General features: G+C 48.6%; 1 protein-coding gene across 2 annotated transcripts in view; it reads left to right on the top strand.

Moving 5' to 3' along the window:
• The window catches only part of dip2a (disco-interacting protein 2 homolog A), a 72,762-nt gene that overhangs the window by 32,755 nt on the left and 13,969 nt on the right, over window positions 1–26,038 (top strand). For both annotated transcript variants that reach the window (XR_010879318.1, XM_067259768.1), the window contains exons 2-21: window positions 7,540–7,611; window positions 10,632–10,751; window positions 11,009–11,128; window positions 14,403–14,648; window positions 16,105–16,236; window positions 19,304–19,423; window positions 19,771–19,968; window positions 20,139–20,230; window positions 20,402–20,512; window positions 21,956–22,079; window positions 22,222–22,331; window positions 22,462–22,564; window positions 22,927–22,991; window positions 23,366–23,459; window positions 23,976–24,095; window positions 24,233–24,347; window positions 24,509–24,648; window positions 25,212–25,348; window positions 25,485–25,565; window positions 25,755–25,882. Coding sequence is in view for 1 of the 2 variants with exons in the window: in XM_067259768.1 (XP_067115869.1) it covers window positions 7,540–7,611; window positions 10,632–10,751; window positions 11,009–11,128; window positions 14,403–14,648; window positions 16,105–16,236; window positions 19,304–19,423; window positions 19,771–19,968; window positions 20,139–20,230; window positions 20,402–20,512; window positions 21,956–22,079; window positions 22,222–22,331; window positions 22,462–22,564; window positions 22,927–22,991; window positions 23,366–23,459; window positions 23,976–24,095; window positions 24,233–24,347; window positions 24,509–24,648; window positions 25,212–25,348; window positions 25,485–25,565; window positions 25,755–25,882 (2,428 nt within the window). In the remaining variant the exon portion in view is untranslated. The remainder of the gene's footprint in view (window positions 1–7,539; window positions 7,612–10,631; window positions 10,752–11,008; window positions 11,129–14,402; window positions 14,649–16,104; window positions 16,237–19,303; window positions 19,424–19,770; window positions 19,969–20,138; window positions 20,231–20,401; window positions 20,513–21,955; window positions 22,080–22,221; window positions 22,332–22,461; window positions 22,565–22,926; window positions 22,992–23,365; window positions 23,460–23,975; window positions 24,096–24,232; window positions 24,348–24,508; window positions 24,649–25,211; window positions 25,349–25,484; window positions 25,566–25,754; window positions 25,883–26,038) is intronic.

Raw genomic sequence — 26,038 nt, 5'->3', positions numbered from 1 at the left:
AGAGACTCTCAAAGACAGTTTCAAGGAGTCAAAGAACAGGTTTAGCAAGGCGGTGAGGGAGGCTAAACGACTGTACTCAGAGAGGCTAAAACACCAATTCTCTGCAAACGACTCTGCTTCTGTCTGGAGAGGGCTCAGGCAAATTACCAACTACAAGCCCAGAGCCCCCCACTCCACTAACGACTCCCGCCTGGCCAACGACCTGAATGAGTTCTACTGCAGATTTGAAAGACAATTGGACAGTCTTGAACTACCCCTTCCCACCCAGGAGGCCTCCCACCTCCCCCCTCTACAGTGACGACTCTCTCCAGGAGGGTGAAGTTAACAGACTTTTCAAGAGGCAGAACCCCCGCAAAGCAGCTGGGCCGGACTCTGTCTCTCCAGCCACCCTCAAGCACTGCGCTGACCAGCTGTCTCCGGTGTTTACCCACATCTTTAACACCTCCCTTGAGACATGCCATGTGCCAGCCTGTCTCAAGTCCTCCACCATCATCCCTGTGCCCAAAAAGCCAAGGCCAACAGGACATAATGACTACAGACCCGTCGCCCTGACCTCTGTGGTAATGAAGTCTTTCGAGCGCCTGGTGCTGGCACACCTTAAATCCATCACTGACCCTCTACTGGACCCCCTGCAGTTTGCCTACAGAGCCAACAGGTCTGTGGACGATGCAGTTAACATGGCCCTCCACTTCACCCTACAGCACCTGGACTCCCCAGCATCCTATGCCAGGATCCTGTTTGTGGACTTCAGCTCTGCCTTCAACACCATCATCCCCGCCCTGCTTCAGGACAAGCTCTCCCAGCTGAACGTGCCTGATTCCACCTGCAGGTGGATCACAGACTTCCTGTCTGACAGGAAGCAGTGCGTTAAGCTGGGAACACAAGTCTCTGACTCCCGGTCCATCAGCACCGGATCACCTCAGGGCTGCGTCCTTTCTCCTCTGCTCTTCTCCCTGTACACCAACAGTTGCACCTCCAGTCATCCGTCCGTCAAACTCCTGAAGTTTGCGGACGACACCACCCTTATTGGGCTCATCTCTGGTGGAGACGAGTCTGATTATAGGTGGGAAGCGGCCAACCTGGTGACCTGGTGCAGCCAGAACAACTTAGAGCTCAATGCTCTTAAGACAGTGGAGATGGTTGTGGACTTCAGGAGGAACACAGCCCCACTCACCCCCATCACCCTGTGTGACTCCCCAGTCAACACTGTGGAGTCCTTCCGCTTCCTGGGCACTATCCTCTCCCAGGACCTCAAGTGGGAACTGAACATCAGCTCCCTCATCAAGAAAGCACAACAGAGGATGTACTTCCTTCGGCAGCTGAAGAAGTTCAACCTGCCAAAGACAATGATGGTGCACTTCTACTCAGCCATCATTGAGTCCATCCTCACCTCCTCCATCACCGTCTGGTACGCTGCTGCCACTGCCAAGGACAAGAGCAGACTGCAGCGTATCATCCGTACTGCTGAGAAGGTGATTGGCTGCAATCTGCCTACCCTCGAGGACCTGCACACCTCGAGGACCCTGAGGCGAGCGAGGAAGATTGTGGCCGACTCCTCCCACCCTGGACACTCCCTGTTTCAGTCACTCCCCTCCGGCAGAAGGCTGCGGTCCATCAGGACCAATACCTCACGCCACAAAAACAGTTTCTTCCCTTCCGCTGTTGGCCTCTTCAACAAGGCCAAGGGACCACACTGACTCAAATGACTTATTGCTTAAAACACACTGCTTTTGCACTGCACCACAACATGGTATCTTGTACATTTGTATTTTTTGTAATATTTGTATTTTTGTATTTTTATATTGTAATTTACGGCAACTTATATTTATCCCACTTAGTACTGCTAGTTTATGTACCCTTAGTATAGTTAGTCCACATATTTAAATTTTAGGTATATGTTTATTGTATGCACCTTCCTGCCAAAGCAAATTCCTTGTCTGTGCAAACTTTCATGGCGAATAAATCCCTTTCTGATTCTGATTCTGATTCTGATTTACATGCTCAGCTTTGAATGAGACCTGAGAGGGGGAGAGGGGGAGAAGGGAGTGGGGTGGAGGAAGGGAGGGAGGGAGGGAGGGAGGGAGGGTGGGGCATTCAATTGAGGGGGGAAACAGACTACCAGACAGAACATGAGGGGTTTGGACAGAGTGGGAACGAGCGACAAAAAGAGAAAGAAGAGCTTTACTCTCTCTTTTTCTCTCTCTCTATGAAAGCAAACAAAGGAACTGTAGGGAGCTAAACAGTCTGTAGTTAGTTCCTGTCTGGAGCTAGCCTGTTTGCTTGTTAGCGTATTAGCCTGCTGGACCCCTGTCTCGAGCTAGCGTGTTAGCCTTCTAGCCTGTTGGAGCCTGTCACCTGACCTCCAGGCTGCTTCAGGTGAGTGATAGAGGATAGCAATCTAGGGTGTGTGTAAAGATTGGAGGGGGATAGTGGAGCTGTGTGTTTATGTTTGTGTGTGAGTTAGTGTATGTGTGTGTGTGGATGTGGTAACTGTGTCTGTTGACTTTGGGTAAGGCTGCTTGCCTACTAGTGTTTGGTTTGGATCAGGATTAGGCAGGTTGAGCCGGTGACAGTGTTGACAGTACGTACTGCTGACTGAGTTCCTCTGGTTCTGTGTGGCTTGGCTGGTCTTTCTCTCTGTCTCTCCCTCTCACTCCCTCTCTCTTGTTCTTTCTCTCCCCCTCTCTCTCTTGTTCTTTCTCTCCCCCTCTCTTTCTTGTTCTTTCTCTCCCCCTCTCTCTTTCCCTCTGTTCTCTCTATCCCATTCTGTATCTATCTATTTCTCTCTTTCTCCCTCTCTTTCCCTCAGTCTTCCTCAGTCTCCTTCTCTTTCACCTCTCTCTTATTCAGATCAAAAACAGGCCTTATGTTATGGTGTAGAATGGTTCAAATCAGGACATAATGAATCATGTGAGGCACTGCTCTCTCTCCATCTCCTTCTTCTCACTCTCTGTCACTTTTCTGTTACTGTCTTAATATTGCCCTCTCTGTCTCACTCCTCTTTCTCCCTCCCTCTCTCTCCGGTTGTTAGAATAGTGGGTTAGGGGTGTTGGAGAGAGAAAGTAGCCGAATGGCACCAGATTAATAGGGTTAGGGTTTACTGGTATGGTGTGTGTGAGAGAGTTTAAAAGACAAGGATGCTGCAGTCACACCATAAACACATACACACACAAAAATACTAGTTTGTGCGATAGACTAATGCGCAGGGGGGCAGGGGGGGGGGATAGTTTGTGCAATAGACTAATGCGTTCTGCAGAGAAGGGAGACTGCCATTTTGGAATGGAAGGGAGAAAACAGGACTGAGTAACACGGCAGATATCGCTATAAAAAAAAAAGATTTGTTTTTTTGTTTTTTGACGACGTTAAGGCTGCAGGCATTTGTTGCTTAGGCGGCTGCCTTAACTGAAAAGTGCTGCGGGAAGCCCTGACTTTAACACACTCACACACATAACCCTTGCTAAATATGCTCCCTATGTGTGTATCCTCTCATCTGCTACATTATTAGACTGCCAGCTGGAAGGGAGCTTACACACAAACACACACACACACACATGCACAGCTTCCTTGTGACATTGTGACACTGTGAGCCTAAATGCCACTTAATTGTCAAGCCCTCTCTTGCTTCTCTAGGGGCTTTGGTTGTGTGTGTGCGTGTGTGTGTGTGTTTGTGTGTGTGTGTGTGTTAGGAGGGGGCTGCAGTACCCCAAGAGCACATTCACTGCGTAAAGCAGAGCGGAACTCCGACACTGGGCATCGTTCCAGTTAACTGTAGGATGGTGTGTGTGCTGTGTGTGTGGGTTGACATGGAAGTCTGGAAGGCTCCACCTGGGGTGCAATAAAAACTGTGAGTGTGTGTGTGTCTTTGAAGACAGTTGTGTGTGTTAGATACAAATTCTTCTGATTTAGCGTCCTCCTAATCGTTAATACATTCAGATTCTCCTTCAATCTCCTAATGAATAATTTATTGTCTGGGTCTTTGGGGGTTGTATAGCTTGATAGCACGTACAACATAGGGCTCTGGACAGGCCATAGGACAGTGTGTTTCTCTCTCTTCTCCTGTGTGGGTGTTGATCCTTCTCAGCTCCTGTGTGTCTACAGGAACAAGCATCATATGATCCTCAGTCGGAGGTCAGTCTGTTGAGAAGCAGATTCCCCTCCATAATCTAATGTGGTTTACCAGCAGTGAGCTCCCACTTAATAGCCATCAGTCACTTACAGTCCAGTCAATAACATCAGAGTGAGGTTCTTTAACTGTCCTGGGGCTTCTGTGGACCAAACAGTAGGTCACCCAGCACCTGGGAACTGGATGCATCCACAGAAGGGTTGGAGGAGGAGGTCGTGATAGTTAACCTGTCTATGGACAGGGAAGAGTTAATAAGTTAACAACAAAAACACGTTAACAATGTTGCTGTTCTCCTACAGCATCAGGAGTGGACAGAAAGAGTGTACGACAGGAGGAGTGAGAAGGTATACGTGCTGTGATGTTTCTGTGTGAAGGTGCTGGGATCTTAACTATGCCCTGCATGTTTAGAGAGGAGGAAGGAGAGGAAAGAAGAGGGTTAAGTGGAAGGGTTGAGGGGAACAAAAGAGATGGAAATGATGAAAGGGAGAAAAGTGGAGGAGGGAGGAGAGGAAACAAGTCCCAGCTGAGCTCCCAAGTGCTAATTCTCAACCATCACATGAGGATAGGCTAGACCAGACCAGACCAGACTTGTCCTGCTCCCCCTCTTTCTTTCTTTTTATCAATCTCTCCCTTTCTTTCCTCTCTCTCTCTCCCTCTCTTTTTCTCTCCTTATCCTTGGCTCTCTCTTTCCCCCCTCTCTTTCTCTCTCTCTCTCTCTCTCTGTCCTTGTGTTCTCTCTCAAAACCTCCCTCCCTCTCTCCTCCCCATCCCCAGGTATTGTGTGTAATCCGAGGTTCAGATTTTCAGTCAGTGCTACAGCAAAGGCAGTATTCAGATTAATTATTTCCTCCTCCGCTGTAGGACTGGCCTTCGGATTACTAGCCCGATTCCCTCACCGCTCAGCCACCTGACTCCCTAACCTTACTTCCATTCACCACCATCCTTCCCTCCCTCTCTCCCTCCCTTCATTCTCCTCTAACCTACCCTCCATTCCTCCCACCCTTCCTTTCCTCCATCCTTCCTTCCCTCCCTTCATCTATCCCTCCCCCCCTCAATACCGATTTTCCGCCATCCATTCCCCCCTCCATCCATCCATCCATCCCCCCTTCCATCCATCCCTCCCCCGCTCAATCCATCCCTCCCTATTCCCTTGTGATATGCACCATGTTGACCTCTGAATCCTATCAGCCACCCCTCTGAGAGATCCCTATTGAAGCTCAAATTGAGGAGGAAAGCCATGTGTTTATGGATGACATACGTACGCACATTCATATGCACATTCATATGTATGTGTTTGCATCTCACAAACACATACACTCACAGCCAAACAGAGCATCATTAACACGGTGACAGGACAAACTGGATAGTGTTAGGGTTATAGTTAGCCTTATCTTGGTGGCTGCTCAGCTGTGTTTGAGACAAGGACTAGCTGCCCAGAGACCACAGTAGACCTCCAACAACCTCTCCTACAAAACCATTCAATATTACACAAACACAGTTATTTGTTCTCAGATCACACTGGTTCTGGAAAACAGTCTTGATGGATGTGTGTGTGGCAGGGGGATTAGCAAGGATGGACTGCTCGAGAATAGTGTTCTATTGTGTCTATTGTGTTCTATTAAGCTGTTTGGCTGTAGTTTGCCACACACACACACACTCTCACACACATTCCCACACACACACCCCTGCCGTGGGGCGGGTTCCTGCAGACAAAACCAGAGACAGGTCAGCTGGTTCAGGCCAAACCCAGACCCAACCCAGATCCAGATACCAGACCCAGCGCCCGGGCCCTGACCAGCCCAGACCAAACTCAGACCCAACCCGGACACCAGATCCAGCTCTAGACCCAGCCTAGACCCAGCCCAGACCCAACACAGACCCAGTTCCGGACCCAGCTTCAGCTCCAGACACCAGACCCACACACCAGACCCAGTTCCAGAACCAGACCTAGGACAGTGGTTCATTGTCTGCTGGACCTCTATCAACACTACAGCAATTCGGCCCTGCTTGAGACCTCAGGTCCAGACTGACAAGTCCTGGAAGCTGCACACAGGACTAACACCCCTGACCCCTGACCAACAGTCCATGTTTCAGACCACAATATGACCTTGCTTCAACATCATGTGGAAAGACTTCACCATGCGGTTTTGACGCATTGAGTTCATTGGTTGACTAAGATGTTACAACACTCTGGCTTCTCTCTTCATGATAGATAGCTAGGCTTCTCTCTGTATGTCAGATAACTAGGCTTCTGTCTGTCATGTCAAATGTTTCTTTGACATTGCACGCTGGCCAGCAGTTTCCCCCCCCCTCTCTCTCTCTCTCTCTCTCTCTCTGTTCTTGTCTTTCCTTACGGTGGAGAGATGTGTCAGGACCTGTCATGGTGAAGCCCAGCTGCTTGTTTTTGTCTCCTCACTCAGCCGCTCTGGGTGAATCAATATAGCCTTTGTCTGCAGAAGACAGACCCTAGCCCCAGCACCGGCCCCAGCCCTAGCCTCACCCCTAGCCCCAGCCCCAGCCTCACCCCTAGTCCCAGCCCCACTCCTAGCTCCAGCCTTAGCCATTGCCCTAGCTCCACATCTAGTCCTAGCCCCAGCCCCGGCCCTAGCCTTAGGCCTAGCTGCAACCAGTCTGTGTGGTGATGATAAGGATGATGATGATGAATATGATTAACAACTACACACACAGAGAGACACATGCAGACATCTGAGCTGCCATAGACCTGTAGTCAGCAGTATTTGCATGTGGTGAAGCCGTGGAAGAAATGTTCCAAACATTTCAGACAAATTCGCTTTTAAATACCTGTTCCTGAGCTGATCTTATCCTTGAAATATTCACTGGAAAATAACACTCTTCTGTCATTGTACTGGTCTCTGTGTATTAGTCTGGTCTATGTGTTCTAGGCTACCCATACGGAAATGTAATATACTGTATGTCTATCTAAGACATCCCCATATATGGCATATACTGTATGCTCATCTCTGTTTACTAGCCTGGTCTCTGTGTACTAGTCTGGAGCTGGAGTGTATGTGGGGGGGAATGGGGGGTCTGCTCTGGGGTATGCTGTTGGTCACACTCTCTCCAGGTCGCTGGATTTCAAACACAAACGTCTATTCTTATTGTTCGGGAGGTGGGATGAGACATAGGCATTGTCAAAGACACACACGCATGCACACACACACTGTACGCCTCCACAGCAAGGCTCTGGTGCCTTGTGGTGCCAGCACAAGAGGCTGACGCTTAGCAGCGTGATGTAGGGTACACACACACATACAGTACATGCACACACACACTTACACACCACTACAACGACATATCTTTGATAGACTAGTGACTCACCACCTTTCTCTCCCCTCTCTCTCTCTCTCTCTCTCTCTCTCTCTCTCTCTCTGTCTCTTTCCTTTCTCTCTGTCCAGGGGATATCACTCAGAAGGGCTATGAGAAGAAGAGAGGCAAGCTGCTGGCCCCCTACATCCCACAGATACAAGGTAAGACTCCTGCAAGTTAGCAACAGTTAGTTTAACTTTATAGGGTTAGCCTGAGATGCAGTTCATAGCAGGTTAGATCACCTGCAGTTAGCTTGCTAGTTAGCCTGCTAGTAATCTTGCTAACTGTTTTAACTATTTGCCAGGGGATGTTTCCTGGGAAAAGCACCACACGAGGTAAAGTTGGAGTGTAAAGAGTTTGATCTTAGAAGAGCGACACAAAAGGTCATTTCAATGCATTGCTATGCTTTCCTCTCTGCAGCATGGAAAGGTTGAGGCTTAAGTCCTTGACTGGCTTCTGCAGTCCTGAGAGCTTGGTCTCATATTCATGCTGTGCAGGAACCTGATTGTGTGTGTGTGAGGGGCCTGAACTCGGCTGTTCCAACATACAGCAGGGTTCACAAACATGTTCTCTCAGAAACACTCAGAGACTCTAAGTGAGGACAGCAGAGAGTGTGTGCCTATGTTTGAGTGGTGTATGTTGGTATGAGTGTGTGTGTATGGGGTGGGATGTGTGTATGTTTATGTGTGTGGGGGAATATGTCGGTGTGGGTGAGTGTATAGAGTGTGTTGGGGTGTGTGTGTATGGGGTGGAGTGTGTGTGGTTGTGTATGTATCCATCAACTTCTGTATTTTTAGCCTCAGTCAGTGAAAGTGACCATGGATGAAAATACCATGAGGTTTGTGGTGTGTCCTAGAGAGTAGTATCTCTGTCTTCCTCTGTCCATCTCTCTCTTCCTCTCTTTACTTTTGGTCCCCTCTCTCTCTCTCTCTCTCTCTCTCTCTCTCTCCCTCCTTCCTTCTGCCTGCAGTTTCTCATTTGGGTTCTGCAGAGTTCTGGTTTGGCTTGGTCTCAGAGAGTGATGCCTCGTAGAAAAAGGAGGCCAACTCTGCTCTTCAAGGCTTTCCACCAGAGCTGCTCACTACCAGACCTGTTATTTGGGTTGGGGTTATTTTCACCCAGAGTAGACGCCTGTCTCTTTCTGTCTGTCTTGCTATTTCTCTCTCTCTCTCTCCCCTCTCTCTCGCCCTCCCTTTCTCTCCTCCTCTTTTCCACTCTGGCTCTCTTTCTCGCTGTCTCTTTATTTCACGCAGTCAAATCCCTCTCTTCCCCTCTCCCTCTGTCTTTGTGTCAGCCCCTGAGTGCTTTCTGTCAGTGAACCCAGATCATCTATTCTTCTGACGACCTGAGGACAGTCACATATAGGTGCAGCCCAGGGACGGGCCTGTGGAGAAGAGGAGGCCTTTCTGAAAACACAAAACAAGGGGTGTGTGTTTGTTAAGGGTCTGCAGGGGTGAAATATGACCTGAACAAGTCAACGATGACACGATCTGTCACAGAGGTTCATGTGTTGGAGGTAGGCTGCGGTATAAGGCACAGCATGTAATCAGATGTTTCAGGAAAGCAAAAGATCCCTTAAAGAAAGTGTTGAAAGTGTAGATTATCTCTTTCTCTCTGTCTTACTCTTCCTTTTTCTCTCTGACTCTCTATTCTTCTCTCATTTGTACAGTATTTTTAACATAATGTAAATGAAAGAAGGTTGCTGGTTACTGTTGTGTAGATGTCTCTTTTCCTAAAATGCACCCCCCAACATGTCGAACACGTCCTTCTAAAATCACGGAAAGATTGTTAATTCATTCCTCTGAAATAACTGCCTAAGTGGTTTATTCATTCGATTAGCTTTCCGGAATGTTATTCAAATCCTGACCAGACCTTTATTCTGCATCTTGCTTCTGCTGTAAGTTTATGCAACTCGTTATCCAAGCTAATTGACAGATAACAGGCATGAATACACGTGATGTGTACAGGAACACACTCCGCCGCTGGATACAGACAGGTGCTTCAAATTCATCTGAACTCCTTTTCAGCCAATAGCAGCCTGTGTTGTGACACACCAGGGCTGTGATTGGCTGGATCCCTGCACGTCTGTGAAGTCCGTTCTCCCCGGCAACCCGACCTGGGAGTCTGACTTGGTTGATCCAGCTGTGTTCTCTGGAGCGTGGTCTTAAATGTGACTAGGCTGTTACAATGACACAGGAGCTTGGTGGGAGAGAGATATGTGTGTGTGTCTGTGTCAGTGTGTGTGTCCGTATGTGTGTCAGTGTGTGTCAGTGTGCCCATGTGTCGGTGTGTGTGTATCCGGTTGTGTGTGAGTGTCTGTGTTGGTGTGTTGGTGTGTATGTGTATCAATGTGTATTCTTGTGTCTATGTATATGTACAGTACATGAGTGGACTACCGTAGCTAGCCATGCAGGGAAGTGAGAAGTATGGTTTGTTTGTGCTGTAACTCATCAGTGCTGAGTTCCAGTGTTGCTGACGTTGTGGACAGCACTGATCCTCACTAAGCTGCAACTGAAGCAGGCTCTGTACTCAGTCATGCTCACATCAGCCTGGCTGGGCTTTCCATCCAGAACGGATTAATCTCACTGTGTGTCCCTGACATGGTGGGGTGAGGGTGGGGTGAGGGTGGGGTGAGGCTGTTGTCGCTGACATCAAGGAGTGTGAGGTTGAAGAGTAAGAAGAAGTGTGTAGTTATATATAACACACAAGCCACAAGACATTATCTCAACAGTCCTTCATCCTCCAGGAGTCTGTTTCTCATGTGTTTCCTGTCAGAGGTGGTGTATGTGCCTGTGGTGTGTGTGTGTTGGGGGGGGGGGGGGGGTGCAGCTATGAAGCAGGTATGGTTGACTGGCCAGCTGTACAAAGCTGTCTTTAGAAGAAGTTCCTCCTCTTGTAACTGGAGCTTGCTTTGGGCACAACCACGGTTGGTTTTGAAAATGGCTTTCTAGTCCTGAGAAGTGAGTAAAGAATGAAGGCGAATTCAGATTGTTTAAATGCACAGTGCTGTCTCCTGTCAGAGGATAAATGTAAGTTTTGAGCTGATGTAGGCCGGTGAAGAACTGATGTAGGCTGTGGGCTGTTGAACAGTGGAAGGTGTCTGTCACATTGATCATGCTGTGAGCGTAGAATGTGCTTTCCCGCCCTAACGTGTCCCATCATGCTTTGCGTCTGCTCCCAGGAGTAGACCCCTCGCTACAGACGGACAACCGTATCCAGACGTCCTCCCAGGCCGTCCTTCCGGGGTCAAAGCAGAACAAGTCCCGGGCTGCCAACTCACGGGATGAGCGCTTCAGATCTGGTAAACAGACAGGATTCAAAACACATGCCTTTTTTGTCCATGTCTTGACATGTTTTTCACTTTTCTGACATGACATTTTACATGTTACACACATATGCAACAGTCATAACTACATATTCTACTGCCTGTGCTTGAGGCATTAATACAGCAGTCAGTTTGTGTAAAAAAATGAAAAATATGGAATATTTATTTATTACTAGTTATTTTGCCTGCTTGCCAAACAAACAACAAAACACGTTTTGTTGTTTGTTTGCAAGATCTCCACACAGAAGCCGTCCAAGCAGCCTTGGCCAAGTACAAAGAGAGAAAGATGCCCATGCCCTCCAAGAGACGCTCCGTGTTGGTGCAGTCCTCCGTAGAGGCATGCACACCCCCAGGTGAGACCTCACTTCCTGTTACCCCCAATCTACCAGGCCTAGCAGGGGGATTTGCTGATGTTGACATCTGCTGTTGTTGTGCTGTAAACATGGACTTATAGTAGGATGGGGTTCTGTTGTGTCCTATTGTCCTAGTGGACGGTTTCCGTTTCCAGCTACTGAAGAGAAACGCGTGGTTTGGTGAATGTTTCCATTCTCAATGTGCTGGAGAGAAAGGTTCTCACCTTTCCGATGCAAGTTCAGAGTCCCACACCACTTACATAACTGAGGCTTGATCACATCGTTAAGATAGTTTCAGAGTTACTTGACCTTTAGTCTGTTTTTACAACCGTTTGTGTTGTGTGTGAGACGGAAGATGACCAGTAATTATTCCTTTGTCTGTTTTCTTATAAAGCCTTTATTGACGGATAAAATGTGTGAGTGGGAGTTATACAGAGTTATATTTACCCAGTAATATCTGTCAATGACGTCCGGTGTTCAGCTTCAAGTGCCTTGCTGGCTACCCACTTGCTAGTGCGGTTAGCTACTGTGAGTGTAGGCTGGTGGTAATGAACCCAGACCACTGCCTTGTTGGGAGGGGCCCCTGAGCCTCATGTTGACGACAATGATCCAGGCCACAGCAAAGCAGCGTTTAACTGGATTAGGAGCTCCGGGGCTGTGGTTCACCTAGGGAGGAGGTGGCACCTCTCCATGGCCCTGCTGGAGATCCCCAGGAGCCCTTTTCAGTCTATTGTTCTCCAGAGTTCTCAAGATGGTCGTCCGGTGCCGGGGACTATATGGCTCTCAGCACCCAGAGCTTACAGGGTCTTGAAGCAGCTGCCTGTAGACCCGCTCACACATACTCATACACAGTCCAGTATTATCAGCATTAACAAATGACTGAACTCTTACATGCTCCCAGATAATCAGATAACCCTAAAATAGTTGTTCTTACAACACTTAATATGCTGTACTGTCCTTTTGAAATTACAAAGAACCTGAGCTGTCTGAGCTGGTTGCATAATAAGAAATAAAAGATTATTTATTTCTCTCTTTCTCTCTCTTTCTCTCTCTCACACTCTGTCTCAGTATCTCTTTCTGTCTAGTTCTAGAGTGAAACGGAGGTGGGGAGAATAACAAACAGAATGATACATTTATGATAGCCCCCTGAGCTCTGTTCTTGGAGAGACTTGCAATTTGATCTAGTTAGAATCAAACCTCCCCCTCCCATGCAGTACAGTACAGACCAGTTGGCCAGTCTGGAAATACAGAAATGTCAGTACCAGATTATTAAAGTTGAAGTACATCATAAATAGTTATTGAGACACTGTTATATAAAGAACATGTTTGAAATATTTAAAACATTCAACTTGTAGGCCTAGGTGTTTTGTCTAATTTTTCTCTCATACTCTCGCTCTCTCTCTTTCTCCAACTCTTTCTTACTCTTTCCCTCTCCTTTCCTCTCCGTCTCTCTCCCTCTCAGTGTCTCAGTCTCAGTCAAGACTGTAATTGATTGCTTTGCTCTTAACCTCCTCAGGGTAATTATCAGGCTGATTAATACCATCACTGGTCCCCCTTATCCTGCAGCATCCATCAGTCTGGGATGCTGTCCCTCTGAGCCCTGTCTGGCCTCTCTGCTTCTCTCTCCCTCTCCCCCTCTCTCTATCCTTACCCTCCTCCTCTGTCTACCATCTTTCTCTCTGTTTCTCTTTCTTTCTACCCTCCTCTCTCTTTCTCCTCCCTCTCCCTCTCAAGCTCTACCTTCCTCTCTACCCTCCTCCTCTCTACTCATTGACAGTTATTGTATTTCCCAGATTAACAGTCCTACCCTGCACTCTTGTGGGTGCTTTTATGTGTGTCTGTATGTAGATTTGTGTGTGTGTGTGTATGTGTGTGTGTGTGTATGTGCGGGTATTTAAGAGGCGTTCTCATGACTGGGAAGCTTCACCAGGTCTCTCCTGGCTGAGAAGCGTATGTGAGCCAGCTCAGCCCGAGCCTGTGATCACCAAGCTGTCACATGATCGGCTTTTCAAGATCTCCTCAGAATGCAAATCTGTCTGTGGTCTCTCCTTGTGTAACGTATTGATCCTGGTAGAAGTACAGGAAGATCTCAGGCTTAAAGCTATGAAATGGAACAAGTTCAAACAAATGTTATGCAATTTTTATTCTACCTGCCCCTTTTGAAATGGTGTCTTTGTTTTGATCCACTGCAGCGCCTGGAGGGGAGGGGGGTGTTTGTCTGCTGTCTGGCTGGGTCTCTGGGTGTCTTAATGAGTCTAGCAGGAACATTGGCTCAGCTGCAGTGGGTTCATCTAAAATTTAAATCTTTAGTTGGATACAGGGGTATTTTTACAGTGTCACCATGCTTTGCTGTGTCTCCACACACACACAAACACACACTTTTACACAGACACATGGACACACAAACACGCATACACACACTCAACAACAGCTGTATGGAGAGATCATTATAGTCAGGTAAACACAGTGTGTCATGGGGGAGGCCAAATTCTCTATACAGATAGTTAAGGATACATAACAAAACTGAACAGCAGTAGAGAAAACACTGTAGAGGCCATTAAAAGCAGAGCTTGAAAAGCTTATGCTAATATTTGGAATTTAAATATGAAGAGTTTATGAAAACATTCATAAACCTTCCACATTCATCTACCTGTCGCCTCCTGGTCACCTCCATCTCCATCCAGCTCATCTGGTCCTGTCCATCCCTCCCTGTCACTGGTCTACACATGAATCTACGTATGAAAAAACATATATCTGTATATAAAGGGTATAGTACACCAGTATATATCTGTATATAAAATGTATAGAATACAAGTATAAATCTGCATGTAGAGTGTATAGTATCATATAGAGTGTATAGTGTAAGTATACTGTATATCAGTAAATAGAGTGTATAGTATAAAAGTATATATCAGTATACTGATATGTAGTATATATCCGTATATGGAGTGTATAGTATAGAAGTATATGTCAGTATACTGACATGTAGTATATATCAGTATATAAGTATACAAGTATATCCGTATATAGAGTGTATAGTATACAAGTATATATCTGTATACTGCGTGTAGTACATAGCTGTATATGACCAGTACACTGAGGGTGACAAGCCTTCATGAGCAGGTGAACCATGTTGCTATGGTAACACCCTGGTGTCAATCATCAACTTCATCATCCTGGCCCTGTCTCTTTCTCTGTATCCTGTCCCTGTGACCTTGTGACCTTAATCCCCTGACCTTGACCCTGACCTGCTGCCTGTATCTTGACCACACAGACACCTCCTCTGCGTCGGAGGACGAGGGCTCGCTGCGGCGCCAGGGACGGCTCCACACCACCTCCACGCCCTACCAGGGTTCCCACTCCACTGTAGAGCACTGGTTTAACCGCGTCATCCAGGGCTCGTCCACATCATCCTCAGCCTCATCCACATCATCCCACCCGGGAGGGAGGGCCGCCCACGCCGCCAACGCCAACGCTGCCGTCACGGCCCTGGCCGACCTCATGGCACACACCCAGCTAGGTCAGTGACCAATCAGCATCCAGATGGAGACCCGCCCCCTTTACAGACACCCTCACCTAGCCCTGCTGTTGAACAGAGAGTGTAACATGAGACCTAAACCCAACACAGACACACACACAGACAGATAGCAGAGCAGGTGACTTTGTGCTTATCCTGCCGGCCTGTCAGTCATCACCCATCCCTCTCCTCTGAGGCAGAGATAGAGACTCCTCCCTTCTGAGATAGAGACTCCTCCCTTCTGGAGTTAGAGACTCCTCCTTTCTGGAAGTAGAGACTCCTCCCTTCTGGAGATAGACTCCTCTCTTCTGGAGGTTGAGAGTCCTCCCTTCTGGAAGTAGAGACTCCTCCCTTCTGGAGATAGACTCCTCTCTTCTGGAGGTTGAGACTCCTCTCTTCTGGAGGTTGAGACTCCTCCCTTCTGGAGGTAGAGACTCCTCCCTTCTGGAGATAGAGACTCCTCTCTTTTAGAGCAATAGAGATTGATAGTTAGCTAAAGAGAAAGACAGAGAGATAAAAATAGAAAGCAAGAGAGACAGACAGGGAGGGGGGGTAATAGAGAGAGGGAGAGAGAGTGAGAGGAAGGGAGAGAGAGAAATAGAGATTCACATCCTCTCTTCCTCCTTACCTATTCAGCCAAGTCAAGGTGCTTGTCTCCTGACACACCCCTCGACCTCCACTCACTTCCCACTGTGTTTGCACCAGTGCTGCCCTACTGGTAAGTCTAGGGTAGAACCCTGAGCATGACAGAGATAAATAAAGACACGTTCATTCATGGTCTTAATCAGCCTGTATAAATAAATGAATCAGATTACACAAGGCATAAACATAGCTCACCATGTTCTTGGCCAGAAACAGACAACGATGTCAGTGAGTGGATAGACTAGCCTGGCGTCACCAGACCAGTTCGCAAATGTGTTTTAGTCTGGAACCTCTCAGCTGATTTTTGTGATTCAAGAAGTGGGATCAACAGGCAAGGACCAAAATGTCAGTGGAAGCACTAAAATTTGATAGATGCAACCAATCAGAGCAACAAAATGTCTTCTTGTTTGTTTGAAAAAATTCCCTTCTCAACGGTACTCTTCTGTTCAGTCATTGTATCAAACTCATCCCATATCAGATAAACGATTGTGATTTGTCGGGCACTTTTCATGCCGGAAGGAAATCTGTTTGAAAGGGAGGGTATCCAGACTCATCTGCCAGAGCAGACTAACCATGAGCTTGCAGATTGGTCTGCTTCCCAGGCTAGGAGAAGATAGATTGGAACTGGAAACTGGAAATAAAACCCCCATCTAACGGCACTACTTATACAATTGCAGATACAGACAGAGAGCCCCTCTCTTCAGCTCATTAACAACACACACACTACACTGTTCATGCTAAGTGGGCCCCAGCCCTGACCTTAAGGACATAGCCTTTGACCTTTTGAACTCCTGACACCCCCCTCCCATCATCACAGATAACCACTCGGCCCCCCCGGACGTGACTGGCCTATCAGAGCGCTCGCTGCACGGCGAGTCTCCCCAGGTGGGCTCCGTCAGAGGGGTCCCCCGGGGCTTCAACCACGCCAGCGCCATGGAGACCGCAGATGGTGAGTTCCACACATTTCACCCCTCAGCAACCCGTTACCATGGCAACAGCGCACCCTCCCTCCATCTCTACCTCCCTCTCCCCCATCTCCTTCAGATGTCCTGTGTGTGTATGTGTGTGAGAGAGTGTGTTTGTGTGTGTATGTTAACAGTGAATGACCAGTAAAACAAACCATATGCCTCAATATCACAGTTTCTATGCTGTAGGTCATACCTTCATTTGCAAACACACATACACACACACACCCAGTAACACACACACACCACATCTTAACAGAACAGAGAACTTAGGTCATCATACAGTACATTTACATGTCATTTACCCGGCATGTTTATCCAAAGTGAGGTGCAATCAATAGTGAGAGTGTTGCGTCAAAGTCTGTGTGACCCTCTCCCCTGACCCTGGCGTGTCCCTCCTCTGACCCTGGCGTGTCCCTCCTCTGACCCTGACCCTGACGTGTCCCTCCTCTGACCCTGACGTGTCCCTCCTCTGACCCTGACCCCTACGTGTCCCTCCTCTGACCCTGGCGTGTCCCTCCTCTGACCCTGACCCCGATGTGTCCCTCCTCTGACCCTGACCCTGGTGTGTCCCTCCTCTGACCCTGGTGTGTCCCTCCTCTGACCCTGACGTGTCCCTCCTCTGACCCTGACCCCGATGTGTCCCTCCTCTGACCCTGACCCTGGTGTGTCCCTCCTCTGACCCTGATGTGTCCCTCCTCTGACCCTGACCCTGATGTGCCCCTCCTCTGACCCTGATGTGTCCCTCCTCTGACCCTGACCCTGATGTGCCCCTCCTCTGACCCTGGCGTGTCCCTCCTCTGACCCTGACGTGTCTCTCCTCTGACCCTGACCCTGTCATGTCTCTCCTCTGACCCTGACCCTGTCATGTCTCTCCTCTGACCCTGACCCTGGTGTGTCTGACCCTGACCCTGGTGTGTCCCTCCTCTGACCCTGATGTGTCTCTCCCCTGACCCTGATGTGCCCCTCCTCTGACCCTGACCCTGACGTGTCTCTCCTCTGACCCTAACCCTGTCATGTCTCTCCTCTGACCCTGACCCTGTCATGTCTCTCCTCTGACCCTGACCCTGGTGTGTCTCTCCTCTGACCCTGACCCTGGCGTGTCCCTCCTCTGACCCTGACCCTGACGTGTCTCTCCTCTGACCCTGACCCTGTCATGTCTCTCCTCTGACCCTGACCCTGGTGTGTCTCTCCTCTGACCCTGACCCTGGCGTGTCTCTCCTCCAGCTACAGAGTTTGACTGGAGAGCTGATGGAGCCCTTGATGTAACACCTGGTATTTATATCCATCCTTAAAGCTCTGCGTGTGTGTGTGTTAGTGTGTGTGCATATGCCTCTGCTTTCACGCCAACTGACTGTCCATATGTCTGATGCCTGTGTGTATGTGTGGTAATATGAGCAGGCCTGTAGTCCTTGAATGGCACATTTAACAAACTGCGCTGAGTTTATTTCTGTGTATCTGACTGTCTTGTGCAGATTAACCGTTTAAAATGACCGTTGGGATAACAAAGGTTGTGTTTTGGCTCGTTGATGTCTGTGTTTGTCATTACAGGGGTTAAGTCAGTTGTTGGCTAATACTAGTCATTGCTTGCAAGTAATGGGTCTTTTTAAAGGACTTGGTTGTCATTAACAGCAAGATTGTAGGTTCCAGGCCCCCCCTGGTCTCAGATGAGCTCTGTCTGACAGGGCTGGACTGTAATTTTCCCTCCAGGAGTTCCGTTGACACCTGCCATCTCCCGCCACCAACCCATTCCTGACTCACTACACACCACCCCAGGCTGAATGGGCGGGCTGGGGCATAGGGAAGCTGAAGGGCTGGGGAATGGGGTGGCTAGGATGACGGGACTAGGGCCGAGGGATGCTGGAGGGACGGGGGAGGTGCATGGCTGGGGAGGGAGTGGAGGCTGGGTGGGGTGTGGAGGCTGGCAGACTGCAGCTGTGGCCCCAGTCTCCACTCTGAGACAGAGTCATTATGTCACAGCAGAACTAGCATCCGGGGAAGAATGTGGTATTCTTCCACAAATAACCTCACCCTGCGAGGGACAGAGGCGGGTCTGGGCTGCTCTCTCGGCACTGTGGGACAAAAGAACAAAAACCTCTCTTATGTGTTGCCTCTGTCTACTTGTTTTCTTGTTTTTTGTTTTGCATTGCTTTTTTTCAACGTGCTAAGTTATAAGTCTATGTTTACTTCTGCCCGCTTGTGTTGATGTGTTTTGAAGTTGTAACTGCCATATTTTATGTTGACACACAACTACATTCAAGTCACACTCACAAACTTAAACAAATTGGATCTATATTTGCATTTAGATGAGACAGCATTTTGGAACAGGCATTTCTTATATAGGCAACAGAGGCACATCCATCCATCCTCTGATGTAAATGTAGCAAGAATGTAGCTGACTCTCCTTTTAAATGAGCATTTTAAAACGGGTTTCTCAGAAAGGCACCTCATGAATGACTCATGGGGTGACTGAGGACCCTTGTGTTGCTAGGTAGCAGGCCTCTCTCCTCAGACTCTCTGAGTCCTCTAGTCATCAGGTCATTTGTCTCCAGGGAGAATGCTCAGTAGCAGCAGCTCTCTCTGACCTCCAGGTGACTGGAGAGGGTGGGAGTGTCAGCTTGATTGACAGCTGGGTGATGGGTCCGTCTCGTGACCACTGACCTTTTCTCTTTTATTCTGATATCTGTTCCTCCTTTCCTCCCTTCCCTACCCCCTATATATCCCTCCATCCCATCTCTCTGTTCTCTGACCTACCAATCTGTTCTTCATATTACATCATCCTTACCCATTCCTAACTTCATCATCCTATCTTCTATCTTATCTGTCTCTCCTTCTTCTTGTCTGCTTCTCCACTTTTCCATCCCCTTCTCCATTTTCCTGTCTGTGTCTCCTTTTTCTTTTTCACACTGTCTTCCTCTGTGTACCTGTTTTTGTCCTTCATCTCCTTCTCCACCTTCCCTCATATCCCCATCTCTGCTAATGCTCCCGCCTCCCCACTCTGCCACCATTCCTCCATCTCTCCCTTCCCCCCCCTCTCCGGTGTGCATGCAGGTGTCCCTGTCAACAGCAGAGTGTCCTCTAAGATCCAGCAGCTACTGAACACCCTGAAGAGACCCAAGAGGCCCCCGCTGCGGGAGTTCTTTGTGGATGACTGCGAGGAGCTCCTGGACGGTGAGGGTCAACTGTCCCTCTTCACATCTCTGTCTCCCTGAGTCCTTCCTACTCCTGTCTCATCAAATATATCTGGGGGGGGGGGGGGGGGATTCACAGCTAGGGTACTGTGAGGGTTAGGGCTACACAAAGGCATACACAAACACATGCATAACTCACACACTCAACACATACCCACACATGCAAACCAAAACACTCACACACAAATGCACACAGACAGTACAGAGTTCTGTATGAGTACGCGTCTCCAAACCCCAGATCAATAACCATACTGTCTCTGCACTAACCAACATTTGAGATGTTTAACATTGACCTGACACGTTCCCTCTCCTTCTCCTTACTTGTAGTCCAGCAGCCGGACCCCAACCAGCCGCGGGCAGAGGGGCAACAGATGAGCCCCCTGGGCGGGGACCCCCTGGGGGTGGGGACCAACTGGCCCCCCTCCTTGCCTGCGGCCCTCCATCGCTGGGGCACCACTCAGCCCAAGAGCCCCTGCCTAACGGCTCTGGACAATGCTGGAAAGCCTGTCTACACCCTCACCTACGGTAGGTACCTTCACACCACACTTGGGATTAAGAGAGACAACTTGTGTTACCTACAGAGAGACAGACAGACAGACAGACAGACAGACTAATGTACGGACAGACAGACAGACAGAATGTCAGAGAGAGGTTGTGTTGGTAAAAGTTATGGTTGTGTGCGTGTGTCTCTCCAGGTAAGCTTTGGACACGGAGTGTGAAGCTGGCCTACACCCTCCTGAACAAGCTGAGCACGAGGAACGAACCCCTGCTGATGCCTGGGGACCGGGTATGAGCTGCATACACACTGCTCACACACTCCTCCTACATAAACACTCCTCACATATACATGTGTGTTAGTGTATGTGTGTAATGCAGGTAGGTCTGTAGTTCTTGAATGGCACATTTACCAAACTGCTCTGGGTTTCTTTTGTGTGTACATGTGTGTGTGTGTGTGTAGGTTGCTCTGGTGTTCCCCAACAATGATCCTGTGATGTTCATGGTAGCGTTCTATGGCTGCCTGCTAGCAGAACTGGTGCCTGTGCCTATCGAGGTGCCTCTCACACGCAAGGTAAACACACACACTCACAAGGTAAACACACACACACACACAAGGTAAACACAAGATGAGGCACACACACAAAGTAAACAGACCACTCCTCACCCACACACACCATTTAGACAACACCTCATACACAGATGCACACACGCAAAGTAAACAAACAAGTTATTAGTCACACACACACATACACACACATACAGTACAGGCACACATGTACACACCCATTCGCAAGGTAAACAGACAGTTCCTCAGTCACACACACACATACTGTTTGACTCATCCACTCTTTGGTTTACTGCTTCACCTGGAACAGAATTTAGCAGAAGATATCTCTTTTCTAGTTAGCATTTTTTATAAAATCGGTTAACGTTTTGATCCGCCTCTTCATCATGCTATGTGAAAGGTTTAAGTTGTGGTATTACATATGATCTTCCATAAATCATTTCGAATTGTGTTAATACCCCTGCTATAGGACTGGGAAAGACTTCAATCCGCTTAAGATAGGAGACAGTAAGCAGGGAAAGGTAAAAAAGATGGATGACCTATTTCCTTGTCCGTAGTATTGTGACATCCGTGGTACCATGTGTAGCTTACGGTTGCTAATATTCATAAGTCTTCCCTATACTATGGTTTGAAAAGGGAATTGCTCCTGCATGATGAATAAGGGAATGATCTACAAGGGAAGATATTGATTATAAAGAATTAGTAATGTGTAATATTCAATAAGACTATACAGCATTATAGTCTAGTAGTGTGAATGCTTGGACATAACGGGGAAACCCATGGTTTTGGGATTAAAACCTGTCATCACCAGCAGTGGTCATTTGACACATACACACTCGCACACAAACACGCGTGCGTGTTAAACAGACAACCCCTCTCCTACACACAGACTACAGCTCCCAGTTGTCACATCAAAGTTTGTCAAATACAATTTTATAGATCCTAGGGAACCTCTTTGCACTTCCACAGGAGAGTGTGTTCAGTTCATATGCTTATGGAGTTAGCTAAACTGCCTTATTGCACTGAAGTTACCACTCTGAGATCTGCTATGCCATTCTGAGCTCCACCTGGAAGGTCAACAGCGCCCCCTTCTGCAGAAGCTGCCTTACTAATTTTTTCTTTTTTACTGGGAAGCTGGCGGGAGGTGTGTGTGTGGAGTTTTCACACACACACACCTCCCGAGTGTGTTCACACACACTCGGGCACACACAGATAAGAACACACACCCTAAAACATACACACATGCCCATTCAAAAAGAAACACAGGCTCAGAGGTAAAACAAATTATTCCTTCCTTTCTTTGGTTCATTCTCTCTCACTTTTTCCCTTTTCTCTCTTCCGATCAGCCCATCCAAATTCGTTAAATACATCAAACAGGTTTAATTATGTCTGAGAGCCAGGCTACAGCCTCCTTGATGTCCTTACCAACCTTCTCCTCTCAACCGTCAGGATGCAGGAAGTCAACAGATCGGCTTCCTGTTGGGGAGCTGTGGCGTGACGTTGGCACTGACCACAGACGCCTGTCAGAAAGGACTGCCCAAAGCTCAGACAGGGGAGGTGGCCACCTTCAAAGGTATGACAAGCCCGGCCCTCACTCTCAACCGTCGCATGATTCTATATTATGGTTTTCACTATCATGCTTGTTTGTGTTTCTTTTTACACACGTTGTGTGTGTATGCGTCTGTGTGCATACTTGTGTGTATGTGTGTGAGCAGGCTGGCCACGGCTGCTCTGGTTTGTAACAGACGGTAAACACGTTGTGAAGCCCCCTAAAGACTGGCACCCTCTGATACGAGAAGCTAGCGACGACATTGCTTATATAGAGGTAAGTGGAGCCGCAGCAAGCTCCACATCGTCAACTCTTTAACTCCCCTTTCTTAATGGAAATCTAACAGTTAAATGTGTGTTTTTGTATGTGTCTCTACGTATTTGTGTGTCTGTGTGTGTGTGTCCAGTACAAGACCAGTAAGGAGGGCAGCACCATGGGCATCACTGTGTCTCACTCAGCCATGCTGGCTCACTGCCACGCCCTCACACAGGCCTGTGGCTATACTGAAGGTAAACACAATTTCCCATCAGCCCTCTCCACACAACTACTTTCTACTTTCTCTGACGGGACTAGGGAGTCTATCAGGGAAGTGGAGGAGGAGGAGTAGAGGCAGCCTCTATCCTCTGCTTGGGAGTTGAAGGAGGAGGAGGGGTAAAGACGATTCTCTTCTGCTGTCCTAGTTCCACCCTAACTAGGGAGCAGTCTCAGGGCTGGGAGTGTAGTATTGTATTAGAGTAGGAAATGTAGTATTCTAAATGTAGTATTCTAAGTTAGACTGTGTTTGTGAATATTGTGAGGCTGTGTATGTATAATATTGTAAGTGAGGCTATGTATGTATAGTATTTTAATTTAAGCTGTGTTTTTGCTGCAGCTGAAACCATCACCAATGTCCTGGACTTCAAGAGAGACTCAGGGCTGTGGCACGGAGTTCTCACCGTGAGTGGTTGCTTCCTTTGAGAGTACACACACTTACACTAACATCTATCTCCGTCTCTCTCTTGCTCTCTCCCACAAACACCACTCTTCCCTTCTCGCTCTCTCTATTACACACACGCTTATCCACGCACACTCACTCATACCTGTTCTGATACCATGTTACGTAAGTCACTGTGCTACGATGGCGTGTCTCCAGCAACATGTGGCACAGTGAAGCGGTTACTAACCCTGCTACAGCTTCCTTCTCTGTTTGTCCCCCACTCCCTTCCTTCCCCTCCACCCTACCCCTTGGAACTGGTATCCGTGGTGACCATGTGGATGTGTTTATGTGTTTTTCTACGTGTGTTTGTTTTGTGTTGGCTGCATGGCTGCAGAGTGTGATGAACCGGATGCACGTGATCAGCATCCCCTACTCCCTGATGAAAGTCAATCCTCTTTCCTGGATCCAGAAAGTTCACACGTACAAAGGTGAGGGCCCCCTTCCTCCTCTACCCCTCCTCTCAGTCTGGCACCTCCTCCACCTCGCCCTCTCCTTCTGCAACCCCCTCTCACCCTCACACCCCTTCCACCTTCTCCCAGCTTCCACCCCTCTCCTGGACGCCCTCACTTCCTGTCTGGGAGCTGTGTGACACTGGGGCAGCGCTCCATTTCAGAGATGTCCAATAGATGCATTCAGAGATGGCAATAGCTCAGGTTATGTCTCACCCTTACTGACTCCTGTCAGACCTGAGGTTGGGGATGCAAAGATGACATAGTTGAGTGTAGCACCTTGAGAGAGCTGGAGAGGTTGGTCGACGGTGGACATATGGGTGGTCAAAACTTCTTTGGAAGGAAGCTCGGAAAGTGACTGAGTGTAGCTCACTCAGACCTGCTGATTGGCTGTTCAGCAGTGTGGGGTCTGTTGTGATTGGCTTCTGAGTGCTGTTTGTGGGTAGCTGTGGTTGGCTGTGTGTGATGTGTAACCATGTGTGTGTGTCTGTGTAGCACGAGTGGCGGTGGTGAAGTCCAGGGACATGCACTGGTCCCTGCTGGCCCAGAGAGACCAGAGAGACGTCAGCCTCAGTTCTCTCAGGATGCTCATTGTGGCGGACGGAGCCAACCCCTGTGAGTCTGACACACCTTCACACACCTGCACACACCTTCACACATCTTCACACACCTACACTTACCTTCACACACTGGGCTTGTATGAAAGGGAGGAGTTGATTTATACAGATTTTTGTCTGTGTGTGTGTCATCAGGGTCAATATCCTCCTGCGACGCCTTCCTCAACGTGTTCCAGGCCCGGGGGCTTCGTCCTGAGGTGATCTGCCCGTGCGCCAGCTCTGCTGAGGCTATGACCGTCGCCCTCCGCAGGTACGTGGCTACTACTACACCCAGTATCCCAGCACATCCCACTACAACAATGTGACACCAAAGTCACACCTCACGCACTCAAACACAATCTCAACCCCATCCCCTTCTCCCTCTCCCCCCTCTCCTCCTTCCCTTCTCCTTTTTGTCTCCCCCTCCCCCAGGCCCCCAGAGATGGGTGTGCCCCCCCCAGGGAAGGCAGTTTTGTCCATGGGGGGGCTGAGCCACAGTGTGATCCGGGTGGACACTGAGGAGAAGCTGTCTGTGCTTAGCGTGCAGGATGTGGGCCAGGTCATGCCTGGAGGTACAGCTCATTATACACCCCCACCTACAGTTATACACCCCCAGCTACAGAGTTATACACCCAGCTATAGTGATACACCCCAGCTACAGTTATATACCTCCAGCTACAGTTATATACCGCAGCTACAGTTTTACACCCCTAGCTACAGAGTTATACAAACAGCTACTATTATACACTCCCAGCTATAGTTATACACCCCATCTAAAGAGTTATACACCCAGCTACAGTTATACACCCAGCTACAGTTATACACCCCAGCTACAGAGTTATACACCTAGCTACAGGTATACACCCCAGCTACAGTTACACACCCCAGCTACAGTTATACACCCCCAACTACAGTTATAAACCCCAGCTACAGTTATACACTCAAAGCTACAGTTATACACCCCAGCTACAGTTACACCCCAGCTACAGAGTTATATACTACCGACTACAGTATTTTACCATCATACCTTCACACACCTTTACACCCCTTCACACACCTGCATGCTGCCGTCATATCTTACTGACACCCCCATCTGTCTAATCCTGCATATGATGTCATCACTGTGCGCCCACAGCCCTGGTGTGTGTGGTACGTGTGGAGGGCACACCGTACCTCTGCCAGACGGACGAGGTGGGGGAGATCTGTGTGAGCTCAGCCAGCACTGGTGTGGCCTACTACGGCCTGCCTGGCATGACCAAGAACATCTTTGAGGTGGGCATTATCATGCTCACGACAGGCTGAGCATCTGAATGTGTGTGTATGTATGTGTGAGTGTGTGTATGCATGTGTATGAGCGTGTGTGTGTGTTGATACAGTATATATACTCTGTGTTCTCTGGTGTTTTCAGACCATCCCAGTGACTCTATCAGGAGCTCCTATCAGTGATCGTCCATTCACCAGGACTTCTCTTCTGGGCTTCATAGGACCGGTGAGCTCTTCACTGGTCTGTCTGTCAGTAGCACACTGTATGCTCTCATCTAGGCTCTGCTTTTATAGTGGGGCTCTCCAGCTGTATGTGCTTGTGTGTGTATGTGTGTTAATGGTGTGTTCCTGTGTGTGTATTTATACGTGTGTTCCTCTGTGTGTGTGTTTGTGTGTGTGTGCGTTTCATCTCCAGGATGACCTGGTGTTTGTCGTGGGTAAAATGGATGGCTTGATGGTGGTCAGTGGGCGGAGACACAACGCTGATGACGTGGTTGCCACGGCGCTGGCGGTGGAGCCCATGAAGTTTGTCTACAGGGGGAGGTGAGGGAGCTCTCGGCCTGGGCTGTCTACCGGCCTGAGATGTAGGAGAACATATACAGTACATAGACTTGGTGCAGGGACAAAAATAGCCAGCCAGCAAGCACCATAGCCAACCAGCTAACCAGATTCACAAACAACCAGCCGGTCAGCCATTGT

The sequence above is a fragment of the Osmerus mordax genome, chromosome 2 (assembly GCF_038355195.1).
Source record: "Osmerus mordax isolate fOsmMor3 chromosome 2, fOsmMor3.pri, whole genome shotgun sequence".
Lineage (NCBI taxonomy): Eukaryota > Metazoa > Chordata > Actinopteri > Osmeriformes > Osmeridae > Osmerus > Osmerus mordax.
The sequence above is the reverse complement of the archived record's forward strand: the minus strand, read 5'-3'. Positions and strand labels throughout refer to the sequence as shown.